Source organism: Salmo salar, chromosome ssa04, assembly GCF_905237065.1.
Source record: "Salmo salar chromosome ssa04, Ssal_v3.1, whole genome shotgun sequence".
Lineage (NCBI taxonomy): Eukaryota > Metazoa > Chordata > Actinopteri > Salmoniformes > Salmonidae > Salmo > Salmo salar.
Window position 1 is genome coordinate 14990625 of NC_059445.1, and position 14641 is coordinate 15005265.

The 14641-nt window shown below is 44.4% G+C and overlaps 1 protein-coding gene across 4 annotated transcripts in view; it reads left to right on the top strand.

Annotated features, from left to right (window-relative positions):
- Window positions 1-14641, top strand: part of LOC106602362 (serine/threonine-protein kinase DCLK2) — an 87630-nt gene that overhangs the window by 66391 nt on the left and 6598 nt on the right. For all 4 annotated transcript variants that reach the window (XM_045716590.1, XM_045716591.1, XM_014194957.2 and 1 more), the window contains exons 7-15: window positions 827-908; window positions 2270-2375; window positions 3062-3119; window positions 6847-6966; window positions 8786-8932; window positions 10708-10841; window positions 11153-11230; window positions 13429-13525; window positions 14508-14588. In XM_045716590.1, the coding sequence (XP_045572546.1) occupies window positions 827-908; window positions 2270-2375; window positions 3062-3119; window positions 6847-6966; window positions 8786-8932; window positions 10708-10841; window positions 11153-11230; window positions 13429-13525; window positions 14508-14588 (903 nt within the window). The remainder of the gene's footprint in view (window positions 1-826; window positions 909-2269; window positions 2376-3061; window positions 3120-6846; window positions 6967-8785; window positions 8933-10707; window positions 10842-11152; window positions 11231-13428; window positions 13526-14507; window positions 14589-14641) is intronic.

Genomic DNA, 14641 nt, shown 5'->3' on the forward strand with positions numbered 1-14641 from the left:
TTTTCATTGAGCTACCTATCTAATAATGGATTAGAAAGTCGAATATCAAACATTTTCTTACCAAACCAAAATATACATGCAACAAGCGACAATTTCAAAGATTTTCCTGAGTTACAGTTCATATAAGGAAATCAGTCAATTTAAATAAATTCAAAAGGCCTGCACAAGTAAAATGAAATGCTTAACTTGCAAGCCCTTCCCAACATTGCAGTATTCAATATCAAAATAGTATAACAAAAAAAAAACACAAGAAATAAGAGAGGGAAAAAAAACGAACAGAAGAATGTAAGCCATATACAGGGTAAGTGCCAGTACCAAACCATACAATTTAATTGCGGGGGTGTTTTGTATTAGTGCTTCAGAGTTCTGACAGGAAACTATCTAACACTACGGGGATCCATGAGCTAGTTATCCTGACACACTCTGTCATGGCATTATATTGGATTTCAGATGCATGCTACTTAAAGCAAAACCATTAGTCAATGTCCCTAGATCCCAGGGCTTAGTTCTGGATCGATGTTATGAAGCGGACCTGTCCTGTTGTATTACTCCGGAGATGTAACTGGCTAATTCGATCGCCCTGCTAGTATTGATGTCAAAACAAAGCATTGGATTGGGAGTCGCGTGCCCAGATAACTTTGGCCCAGCTAACCTTGACCTCTAATCCATTGTGTGTGTCATTTTTTTATATTTATAGTTGCCATGGTGATACGTGTGTCCAGGTTTTGACTTGAGTGTTGGCTGAAAGGGGAAGGATGCTGACCTCTTTTTTTCTCTCCTTCCCTCCCCTCTTCATCTCTTACTTTCTTTCTCTCCTCCTTTCCAGATTCCGCCACATCACACGTCTGCCTCCAATGTGAACGGGTCTTCACACAGTCTGGAGCTGGCCTATAACATGAGTCCTGAGGGTAGGTGTCCCCTTCTCTGACATTTTCTTCATTTCTGTTTTCTCTCCTCCTCCTCCTTGCTTCGCCACTCCACACCTGCCCTCATCCCTCCCTTCTCCTCTCAACCTCTCCCCTCTCCTCCTTTCTCCTCTTTTGTTCTCCCCTCCTCCTTTCTCCTCCCCTCCCTACTCTTCTTCCACTCCCTTCTCTCCTCCCTTCTCTTCTTCAGTTCTCCTCTTCTCCTCTCCTCTCTTCTACTCCTCTCCTCTCTTTACCCTGTGTCATCCTGTCTCTGTGCCAACTCTCACAGCTCCTGCCTGCACTCACTCACCCCTAAAACGTGGCCCAATGCATCCCCAATCCCCCCTAGGGCCTCAATGCAGGTTCAGGTTGTTATATTAGAATTGCTTACTCAGCGACACAAGCCGCATCACAGCAGAGCTCACAACAGAGGGACAGAGAAGTGTGATGCGGAGAACAAGTGAAAAAACCTGTGTGCTTCTGCGTGAGACAGCCAGGCTGTATCAACACGTCCTTGGGCTGTGTGTCTGCATCATATTACTGGTCACTCTTTAGGAGAGGCCAGATATTAGTTCTAGGGTAGGAGCTAGGCTGCCTGGGTTAATGGGCAATTCATGACTTTATACTTTGATTAGATTAAAACGCAGTGATCCTTTATTGTCTTAACAAAGAGATCATATTCATTTCACTGCAATGCAAGTTTTACCAGAGTAAGTACTTGTAGGTATTGTGCGTCATTCCACACTGAGTGTCCAAAACATTATGAACACCTGCTCTTTCCCTGACATAGACTGACCAGGTGAATCCAGGTGGAAGCTATGATCCCTTATTGATGTCACTTGTTAAATCCACTTCAATCAGTGTAGATGAAGGGGAGGAGACAGGTTAATTAAGGATTTTTAAGCCGTGAGACAATTGAGACATGGGTTGTGTATGTGTGCCATTCACCGGGTGTAGGATCAAGACAAAATATTGAAGTGCCTTTGAACGGGGTATGGTAGTAGGTGCCAGGTGCACTGGTTTGTTTCAAGAACTGCAACACTGCTGGGTTTTTCACACTCAACAGTTTCCTGTGTGTATCAAGAATGGTCCACCACCCAAAGGACATCCAGCCAACTTGACACAACTGTGGGAAGCATTGGAGTCAACATGGGCCAGCATTCCTGTTTAACTCTTTTGACACCTTGTAGAGTCCTTGCCCCGACTAATTGAGGCTGTTCTGAGGGCAAAAGGTGGGAGTGCAACTCAAATATTAGGAAGGTGTTCTTAATGTTTTGTTCAGTCTGTATATATGTGGGCCACAGGAAGTAACTGAAAGAGCATTCTGATGTGCCCCGTTGTAACACGTCTCTCCTCATCAGTTAACGGCAACAGCTGTAGCTCTATCACAACCGTCCTGGATAAGTACAAGGTCGGCAAGGTCATAGGAGACGGAAACTTTGCAGTGGTGAAAGACTGTGTAGAACGGTATGTAAATTAAGAATGATATTACATTTCTTTACATCTCATTGATGGATTTAAAACCTTATTTTAATTTTAACTTCTCGCTTGACCGGAAGTTTCATAGCATACCAATTGTACTTTCATATTTGTAAGGAATGTTCACTTGGCTGTTGGACTTAAAAAGCCCTATTTATTAATGACCACGTTGATCAGTAGCTTTCAATGTGACTTAATAAGCGCCACGTCACATCATAACTGCTTCTAAGGCTTAATGACAGCAGGCATTTATAGAATTTAAGTAAGCATTTACTGTTTGTGTATGTGCGTGTGTCTGAGGTTCAGCCCATGAAATCCACTTCATTACCGTTTCCCTTCTGACTCAGCAGTTTGTCTGTAATATACAGAGAGAAGACTTCTTCCTCTAATCAGAAGGGCTAGACGCTCCAATACACTGTCACGCACTGTCTGATGCTTCAGCCTATGACTGTGTATGGGGATGCAACACTGTTCAGTCTACTGTTGGATAGAACTTAGAATCTTAGTTTGTGATGAAACAAAGCTGGCTAACCTATTAAAAGTGCCTTTCAAACTTGTTAAAAAATGTTATGGTTTGGCAGATGGTTGCACATGATTTGGGTTGGTTTGAAGGATTTACAGTAAATACAATATACCATGATTTGAAGGACTAGTGTTGCTGTGTGTCTTTATAGGTCCACTGGGAAGGAGTATGCACTGAAGATCATTGACAAGGCCAAGTGCAGTGGAAAGGTAAGAGAGAGAGAGAATATGTTGTTGCCACTGTATTTCTTTGACTGTGTCACCAAATAGCAGCTGAGCTCAGCAACCCAGGTTGTAACGTGGTAAATGAATGAGTGTTGCTGACAGAGTCCCAGTACCATGTATCAACAGAGACTGTTCTCTCAGACAGTGTTGCTGACAGAGTCCCAGCACCATGTATCAACAGAGAGACTGTTCTCTCAGACAGTGTTGCTGACAGAGTCCCAGTACCATGTATCAACAGAGACTGTTCTCTCAGACAGTGTTGCTGACCGTCCCAGCACCATGTATCAACAGAGAGACTGTTCTCTCAGACAGTGTTGCTGACCGTCCCAGTACCATGTATCAACAGAGAGACTGTTCTCTCAGTGTTGCTGACTGTCCCAGCACCATGTATCAACAGAGAGACTGTTCTCTCAGACAGTGTTGCTGACAGAGTCCCAGCACCATGTATCAACAGAGAGACTGTTCTCTCAGACAGTGTTGCTGACAGAGTCCCAGCACCATGTATCAACAGAGAGACTGTTCTCTCAGACAGTGTTGCTGACAGAGTCCCAGCACCATGTATCAACAGAGAGACTGTTCTCTCAGACAGTGTTGCTGACCGTCCCAGTACCATGTATCAACAGAGACTGTTCTCTCAGTGTTGCTGACTGTCCCAGTACCATGTATCAACAGAGACTGTTCTCTCAGACAGTGTTGCTGACCGTCCCAGCACCATGTATCAACAGAGAGACTGTTCTCTCAGACAGTGTTGCTGACCGTCCCAGCACCATGTATCAACAGAGAGACTGTTCTCTCAGACAGTGTTGCTGACAGAGTCCCAGCACCATGTATCAACAGAGACTGTTCTCTCAGACAGTGTTGCTGACCGTCCCAGTACCATGTATCAACAGAGAGACTGTTCTCTCAGACAGTGTTGCTGACAGAGTCCCAGCACCATGTATCAACAGAGACTGTTCTCTCAGACAGTGTTGCTGACCGTCCCAGTACCATGTATCAACAGAGAGACTGTTCTCTCAGACAGTGTTGCTGACCGTCCCAGCACCATGTATCAACAGAGACTGTTCTCTCAGACAGTGTTGCTGACCGTCCCAGTACCATGTATCAACAGAGAGACTGTTCTCTCAGACAGTGTTGCTGACAGAGTCCCAGCACCATGTATCAACAGAGAGACTGTTCTCTCAGACAGTGTTGCTGACCGTCCCAGTACCATGTATCAACAGAGACTGTTCTCTCAGACAGTGTTGCTGACCGTCCCAGCACCATGTATCAACAGAGAGACTGTTCTCTCAGACAGTGTTGCTGACCGTCCCAGCACCATGTATCAACAGAGAGACTGTTCTCTCAGACAGTGTTGCTGACCGTCCCAGCACCATGTATCAACAGAGAGACTGTTCTCTCAGACAGTGTTGCTGACCGTCCCAGTACCATGTATCAACAGAGACTGTTCTCTCAGACAGTGTTGCTGACCGTCCCAGTACCATGTATCAACAGAGAGACTGTTCTCTCAGACAGTGTTGCTGACAGAGACCCAGCACCATGTATCAACAGAGACTGTTCTCTCAGACAGTGTTGCTGACCGTCCCAGTACCATGTATCAACAGAGAGACTGTTCTCTCAGACAGTGTTGCTGACCGTCCCAGCACCATGTATCAACAGAGAGACTGTTCTCTCAGACAGTGTTGCTGACCGTCCCAGCACCATGTATCAACAGAGACTGTTCTCTCAGACAGTGTTGCTGACCGTCCCAGTACCATGTATCAACAGAGAGACTGTTCTCTCAGACAGTGTTGCTGACAGAGTCCCAGCACCATGTATCAACAGAGACTGTTCTCTCAGACAGTGTTGCTGACAGAGTCCCAGTACCATGTATCAACAGAGACTGTTCTCTCAGTGTTGCTGACTGTCCCAGCACCATGTATCAACAGAGAGACTGTTCTCTCAGACAGTGTTGCTGACCATCCCAGTACCATGTATCAACAGAGACTGTTCTCTCAGACAGTGTTGCTGACCGTCCCAGCACCATGTATCAACAGAGAGACTGTTCTCTCAGACAGTGTTGCTGACAGAGTCCCAGCACCATGTATCAACAGAGAGACTGTTCTCTCAGACAGTGTTGCTGACAGTCCCAGTACCATGTATCAACAGAGAGACTGTTCTCTCAGACAGTGTTGCTGACCGTCTCAGCACCATGTATCAACAGAGAGACTGTTCTCTCAGACAGTGTTGCTGACAGAGACCCAGCACCATGTATCAACAGAGACTGTTCTCTCAGACAGTGTTGCTGACCGTCCCAGTACCATGTATCAACAGAGACTGTTCTCTCAGACAGTGTTGCTGACAGAGTCCCAGCACCATGTATCAACAGAGAGACTGTTCTCTCAGACAGTGTTGCTGACAGAGTCCCAGTACCATGTATCAACAGAGACTGTTCTCTCAGACAGTGTTGCTGACCGTCCCAGTACCATGTATCAACAGAGACTGTTCTCTCAGACAGTGTTGCTGACCGTCCCAGTACCATGTATCAACAGAGAGACTGTTCTCTCAGACAGTGTTGCTGACCGTCCCAGCACCATGTATCAACAGAGAGACTGTTCTCTCAGACAGTGTTGCTGACCGTCCCAGTACCATGTATCAACAGAGAGACTGTTCTCTCAGACAGTGTTGCTGACCGTCCCAGTACCATGTATCAACAGAGACTGTTCTCTCAGACAGTGTTGCTGACCGTCCCAGCACCATGTATCAACAGAGACTGTTCTCTCAGACAGTGTTGCTGACAGAGTCCCAGCACCATGTATCAACAGAGACTGTTCTCTCAGACAGTGTTGCTGACCGTCCCAGCACCATGTATCAACAGAGAGACTGTTCTCTCAGACAGTGTTGCTGACAGAGTCCCAGCACCATGTATCAACAGAGAGATTGTTCTCTCAGACAGTGTTGCTGACAGAGTCCCAGCACCATGTATCAACAGAGACTGTTCTCTCAGACAGTGTTGCTGACCGTCCCAGTACCATGTATCAACAGAGACTGTTCTCTCAGACAGTGTTGCTGACCGTCCCAGCACCATGTATCAACAGAGAGATTGTTCTCTCAGACAGTGTTGCTGACTGTCCCAGCACCATGTATCAACAGAGACTGTTCTCTCAGACAGTGTTGCTGACCGTCCCAGCACCATGTATCAACAGAGACTGTTCTCTCAGACAGTGTTGCTGACTGTCCCAGCACCATGTATCAACAGAGAGATTGTTCTCTCAGACAGTGTTGCTGACTGTCCCAGCACCATGTATCAACAGAGACTGTTCTCTCAGACAGTGTTGCTGACTGTCCCAGCACCATGTATCAACAGAGACTGTTCTCTCAGACAGTGTTGCTGACCGTCCCAGCACCATGTATCAACAGAGAGACTGTTCTCTCAGACAGTGTTGCTGACCGTCCCAGCACCATGTATCAACAGAGACTGTTCTCTCAGACAGTGTTGCTGACCGTCCCAGCACCATGTATCAACAGAGACTGTTCTCTCAGACAGTGTTGCTGACAGAGTCCCAGCACCATGTATCAACAGAGAGACTGTTCTCTCAGACAGTGTTGCTGACCGTCCCAGTACCATGTATCAACAGAGAGACTGTTCTCTCAGACAGTGTGTGTGTGTGTGTGTGTGTGTGTGTGTGTGTGTGTGTGTGTGTGTGTGTGTGTGTGTGTGTGTGTGTGTGTGTAGGAGCACCTGATAGAGAATGAGGTGGCAGTGCTGAGGAGAGTCAAACACCCCAACATTATCCAGCTGATAGACGAGGTGGACACACCCACTGAACTCTATCTGGTCATGGAGCTGGTCAAGGTACGTTCAACCACTACTGACCTCTACAGTATCTATTCAACCACTACTGACCTCTACAGTATCTATTCAACCACTACTGACCTCTACAATATCTATTCAACCACTACTGACCTCTACAGTATCTATTCAACCACTACTGACCTCTACAGTATCTATTCAACCACTACTGACCTCTACAGTATCTATTCAACCACTACTGACCTCTACAGTATCTATTCAACCACTACTGGCCTCTACAGTATCTATTCAGCCACAACTGACCTCTACAGTATCTATTCAACCACTACTGACCTCTATAGTATCTATTCAACCACTACTGACCTCTACAGTATCTATTCAGCCACAACTGACCTCTACAGTATCTATTCAACCACTGCTGACCTCTACAGTATCTATCCAACCACTACTGACCTCTACAGTATCTATTCAACCACTATTGACCTCTACAGTATCTATTCAACCACTACTGACCTCTACAGTATCTATTCAACCACTACTGACCTCTACAGTATCTATTCAACCACTACTGACCTCTACAGTATCTATTCAACCACTACTGACCTCTACAGTATCTATTCAACCACTATTGACCTCTACAGTATCTATTCAACCACTACTGACCTCTACAGTATCTATTCAACCACTACTGACCTCTACAGTATCTATTCAACCACTACTGACCTCTACAGTATCTATTCAACCACTACTGACCTCTACAGTATCTATTCAACCACTACTGACCTCTACAATATCTATTCAACCACTACTGACCTCTACAGTATCTATTCAACCACTACTGACCCCTGCAGTATCTATTCAACCACTACTGACCCCTGCAGTATCTATTCAACCACTACTGACCCCTGCAGTATCTATTCAACCACTACTGACCCCTACAGTATCTATTCAACAACTACTGACCCCTGCAGTATCTATTCAACCACTACTGACCTCTACAGTATCTATTCAACCACTACTGACCTCTACAGTATCTATTCAACCACTACTGACCTCTACAGTATCTATTCAACCACTACTGACCTCTACAGTATCTATTCAGCCACAACTGACCTCTACAGTATCTATTCAACCACTACTGACCTCTATAGTATCTATTCAACCACTACTGACCTCTACAGTATCTATTCAGCCACAACTGACCTCTACAGTATCTATTCAACCACTGCTGACCTCTACAGTATCTATCCAACCACTACTGACCTCTACAGTATCTATTCAACCACTACTGACCTCTACAGTATCTATTCAACCACTATTGACCTCTACAGTATCTATTCAACCACTACTGACCTCTACAGTATCTATTCAACCACTACTGACCTCTACAGTATCTATTCAACCACTACTGACCTCTACAGTATCTATTCAACCACTACTGACCTCTACAGTATCTATTCAACCACTACTGACCTCTACAGTATCTATTCAACCACTACTGACCTCTACAGTATCTATTCAACCACTACTGACCTCTACAGTATCTATTCAACCACTACTGACCCCTGCAGTATCTATTCAACCACTACTGACCCCTGCAGTATCTATTCAACCACTACTGACCTCTACAGTATCTATTCAACAACTACTGACCCCTGCAGTATCTATTCAACCACTACTGACCTCTACAGTATCTATTCAACCACTACTGACCTCTACAGTATCTAGTCAACCACTACTGACCGCTATAGCAGTATTCTGCACTTCATCAGTGCATGCAACATTAATATTATAGGTACCTTCTCATTTAGGTAAGTCCTTAATTCAACATTAATGTGTCTAATGCGTCCATTTCCTGCAGGGTGGCGACCTGTTTGATGCCATCACATCCTCCACTAAGTACACAGAGAGAGATGCCAGTGTCATGGTGTTTAACCTGGCTGGAGCCCTGAAGTACCTCCACAGCATGAACATAGTACACAGAGACATCAAGCCTGAGAACCTGCTGGTGAGTAGTGAGGGACCACACTGAAGACTGGGGTAGCCAGCTACACTGTACACTGTAAGATCATATGTTGTTGAATTAACATACAGTAGTTACCTAACAGCAATATGTCAGAATTGTTGTGACACAGTTCCACCAGAGTGGCCGAGATACACTACGTTTCAAAAGTTTGGGGTCACTTAGAAATGTCCTTGTTTTTGAAAGAAAAGCAAAAGAAATTGTCCATTAAATAACATCAAATTGATCAGAAATACAGTGTAGACATTGTTAATGTTGTAAATGACTACTGTAGCTGGAAACGGCAGATTTTTAATGGAATATCTACATAGGCGTACAGAGGCCCATTATCAGCAACCATCACTCCTGTGTTCGCTAATCCAAGTTTATCATTTTCAAAGGCTAATTGATCATTAGTAAACCCTTTTGCAATTATGTTAGCACAGCTGAAAACTGTTGTTCTGATTAAAGAAACTGGCCTTCTTTAGACTACTTGAGTATCTGGAGCATCAGCATTTGTGTGTTCGATTACAGACTCAAAATGGCCAGAAACAAAGAACTTTCTTCTGAACTCGTCAGTCTATTCTTGTTCTGAGAAATGAAGGCTATTCCATGTGAGAAATTGCCAAGAAACTGAAGATCTATTACAACGCTGTGTACTACTCCCTTCACAGAACAGCGCAAACTGGCTCTAAACAGAATAGAAAGAGGAGTCGGCGGCCCCGGTGCACAACTGAGCAAGAGGACAAGTACATTAGAGTGTCTAGTTTGAGAAACAGACGCCTCACAAGTCCTCAACTGTCCTTTTAGGCAGAGTTCCTCTGTCCAGTGTCTGTGTTCTTTTGCCCATCTTAATCTTTACTTTTTATTGGCCAGTCTGAGATATGGCTTTTTCTTTGCATCTCTGCCTAGAAGGCCAGCATCCCAGAGTCACCTCTTCACTGTTGACGTTGAGACCTGGTGTTTTGCGGGTACTATTTAATGAAGCTGCCAGTTGAGGACTTGTGAGGCGTCTGTTTCTCAAACTAGACACACTAATGTACTTGTCCTCTTGCTCAGTTGTGCACCGGGGCCGCCGACTCCTCCTCATTCTATTCTGGTTAGAGCCAGTTTGCGCTGTTCTGTGAAGGGAGTAGTACACAGCGTTGTAATAGATCTTCAGTTTCTTGGCAATTTCTCGCTTGGAATAGCCTTTATTTCTCAGGACAAGAATAGACTGACGAGTTTCAGAAGAAAGTTCTTTGTTTCTGGCCATTTTGAGTCTGTAATCGAACCCACAAACGCTGATGCTCCAGATACTCAACTAGTCTAAAGAAGGCCAGTTTCTTTAATCAGAACAACAGTTTTCAGCTGTGCTAACATAATTGCAAAAGGGTTTACTAATGATCAATTAACCTTTTAAAATGATAAACTTGGATTAGCGAACAGAGGAGTGATGGTTGCTGATAATGGGCCTCTGTACACCTATGTAGATATTCCATTAAAAATCAGCCGTTTCCAGCTACAGTAGTCATTTACAACATTAACAATGTCTACACTGTATTTCTGATTAATTTGGTGTTATTTTAATGGACAAAAAATTAGCTTTTCTTTCAAAAACAAGGACATTTCTAAGTGACCCCAAACTTTTTAAACGTAGTGTATATGATGGATATGAGATTAGAGATTTTCATATGGCATGCTAAAGTATTTGCATATGAGATTTGCATATGAAATGCTCAATGCCTTTTGAATTGAGGTGACATGAGTTGGTAACTATGTTTTCTGTGTCTGTCCCTTAGGTGTGTGAGTACCTTGACGGCACTAAGTCTCTGAAGCTGGGGGACTTTGGTCTGGCCACTGTGGTTGAGGGGCCCCTGCACACCGTGTGTGGAACCCCCACCTATGTGGCCCCTGAGATCATCGCTGAGGCTGGGTGAGTTACTGCCAACTCAGGGAACCTGCACCTGTATCCATAGCATCAGACTCAGACATTCTATTGACCAGCGTCGCTGAAGGGGAAACCCACACTGATGTTAAACAACACTTTCTTTATATTTCTCTCTCTCTGCTCGCTCTCTTTCTCTCTCTCTCTGCCTCTATCTTTCTCACTCGGCGCTCTCTTTCCCTCTGTCTTTCTTGTTATGCTTTCTCTCTCTGCTCTCTCTCCCCCTCTGCTCTCTCTCTCTCTCTCTTTCTCTCTGCTCTTTCTCCATCTCTTCTCTGTCTCTCTCCCTCTCCCCCAAGTTATGGTCTGAAGGTGGATATCTGGGCAACTGGAGTCATCACTTACATCCTGCTGTGTGGCTTCCCTCCCTTCCGCAGGTACACTACACAATGTTATTTAACCTCCAGACACCTACAGTACACTACACAATGTTATTTAACCTCCAGATACCTACAGTACACTACACAATGTTATTTAACCTCCAGACACCTACAGTACACCACACAATGTTATTTAACCTCCAGACACCTACAGTACATTACACAATGTTATTTAACCTCCAGATACCTACAGTACATTACACAATGTTATTTAACCTCCAGAACACCTACAGTACATTACACAATGTTATTTAACCTCCAGACACCTACAGTACACTACACAATGTTATTTAACCTCCAGATACCTACAGTACACTACACAATGTTATTTAACCTCCAGACACCTACAGTACACCACACAATGTTATTTAACCTCCAGAAGACCTACAGTACATTACACAATGTTATTTAACCTCCAGACACCTACAGTACATTACACAATGTTATTTAACCTCCAGACACCTACAGTACACTACACAATGTTATTTAACCTCCAGACACCTACAGTACACTACACAATGTTATTTAACCTCCAGACACCTACAGTACACCACACAATGTTATTTAACCTCCAGACACCTACAGTACATTACACAATGTTATTTAACCTCCAGACACCTACAGTACACCACACAATGTTATTTAACCTCCAGACACCTACAGTACATTACACAATGTTATTTAACCTCCAGACACCTACAGTACACTACACAATGTTATTTAACCTCCAGACACCTACAGTACACTACACAATGTTATTTAACCTCCAGACACCTACAGTACACTACACAATGTTATTTAACCTCCAGACACCTACAGTACACTACACAATGTTATTTAACCTCCAGATACCTACAGTACATTACACAATGTTATTTAACCTCCAGATACCTACAGTACATTACACAATGTTATTTAACCTCCAGACCCCTACAGTACATTACACAATGTTATTTAACCTCCAGACACCTACAGTACACTACACAATGTTATTTAACCTCCAGATACCTACAGTACACTACACAATGTTATTTAACCTCCAGACACCTACAGTACACTACACAATGTTATTTAACCTCCAGACACCTACAGTACATTACACAATGTTATTTAACCTCCAGACACCTACAGTACATTACACAATGTTATTTAACCTCCAGACACCTACAGTACATTACACAATGTTATTTAACCTCCAGACACCTACAGTACATTACACAATGTTATTTAACCTCCAGACACCTACAGTACATTACACAATGTTATTTAACCTCCAGACACCTACAGTACACTACACAATGTTATTTAACCTCCAGAACACCTACAGTACATTACACAATGTTATTTAACCTCCAGAACACCTACTGGGAAATATTCTCAGGTACACCACACAACAACATGAGTGCTCCTTGACGGGATAGCGTTCATTACACAGTCACCACGCTTAATGTTAACATGATAATCTATGAAATTCTACGATTGGCCACCTGCTTCATATCTGATTCACACAGTTAAACCTCTACTAGCCTGTCTAGGATGTACTTTAATTTACAGAAAACAGGGATTAAATCCTTGCTGTTGGAAAACGCTTAGAAATGTCTAATTGGTCTCGGGAATGCCCTGTAAATGTTCCCATAGACAGTCCTTACGCTGAAAATCAAGTGTTGAGTGGGCTACCTTAGTGTAAACCCAGGCGTCTGGCCCTCGCACACTAATTCAGCTATTTAAATACAGGAGACGTGAATTTACATGACTTCATTTGATGTTTTTTTATATAACTGTGATCTCGCATAGATTAACCGTTCGGCATAGACAAGGTCCCTAGATAGTAGTGTCATTGCAGTGAGGATTCTGCCAGAATAGAGCTGAGAGATTTATTATGTCTCATAGTCAGTCGTCCTATCCTCCCCCTACTTGTACCTCTTCTGTTGCTACTCTTGTTATGTTCTGGTGTGTCCTTGAATTGATTCCTGGTGCTAAATTGGAAAATGCATGCAGCCAGTTAGAGTGAGGGGGAGGGGTGGGGGATAGATAGGATGATGGTGTCAGAGTTATTCTGACGCTGTGCGTCTTTGAATGTGACATGAATATAATGTGTGATGCCAAAATGTATGTGTGTGTGCGTGCACTACAGTATTTGTGGGTCTATGCTGAAATATCCATCTGTTCACAGCATAGTATGTCTCTCTCTACAGTGAGGACAACCTTCAAGAGGACCTGTTTGACCAGATCCTGGTGGGACGACTGGACTTCCCTGCTCCCTACTGGGACAACGTCACTGACTCAGCCAAGGTAACCACCACACACAGACACACCACCCCTGTCGGGTCAGCCCCCGTTACATTTGGGTGGCAGTAATGAGGGGGTGGGAGGGTCCCGTTGAGATCTCCCGGAATGAAGGAGAGGGGAGCGGGAGTGAAGAAAGAGAGGGATGGTTTGGAAAGAGAGAAAGAGGGGATGCACACACACACCATCTCTTCTTCTGTTCTCACATCTTTCATTACTCCTCTTTTCTGTTCTCTCTCTCTCTCTGCCTCTCTCTCTCTCGCTCTGCCTCTCTCTCTCTCGCTCTGTCTCTCTCTCTCTCTCTCTCTCGCTCTGCCTCTCTCTCTCTCTCTCTCTGCCTCTCTCCTCTCTCTCTCTGCCTCTCTCTCTCTCTGCCTCTCTCTCTCTGCCTCTCTCTCTCTCTGCCTCTCTCTCTCTCTCTCTCTGCCTCTCTCTCTCTCTCTGCCTCTCTCTCTCTCTCTCTCTCTCTCTCTCTCTCTCTCTCTCTCCCTGCTCCCTCCTCTCACTCCCTAAATGACCACCATGCGTTACAGTGACAGCAGCTATTTCACAGCAAGGCTGAACTACTAATTAAATCCTCTGCTGCAGTGGCACCTCGACTTAACAAAGAGAGGCCTACGTCTAGAGATCTCAACAGCCTGCTGCAGTCACAGTCTATTTATTAGTTACCGGAAGAGAAGAAAATGGACTGATTTAGACTGACATGGACTACCTGAACTTGTCCAATTAGACATGCTCATTTTCGTTTTCCGTTGCAAAATATTTTGGTACGTTTTGTTATGGTAAGCCCTAATGAATACGACCCTGGTTGGAGGCACAGTGAATGTAGCCAAAGTGCTAGAGCAGCGTTTGTAATGTCCTTCTGTTACACTTCTACATTGTTCTCACTGTGTGACATGTCAAAGGTTGCGATGACATGACTTGAGAGAGACTGGACCCTAAAGAAGTCACCGCTGATGATGTCACCATGCCCTGATCTGTTTTCTAGGAGCTGATTGGGCGGATGCTGCAGGTGAACGTGGAGGCTCGCTACACGGCACAGGACATCCTCTCTCATCCCTGGGTCACGGTAACTTGTCTTGTGGACTTTGTGGTGTGTGTGTGTGTGTGTGTGTGTGTGTG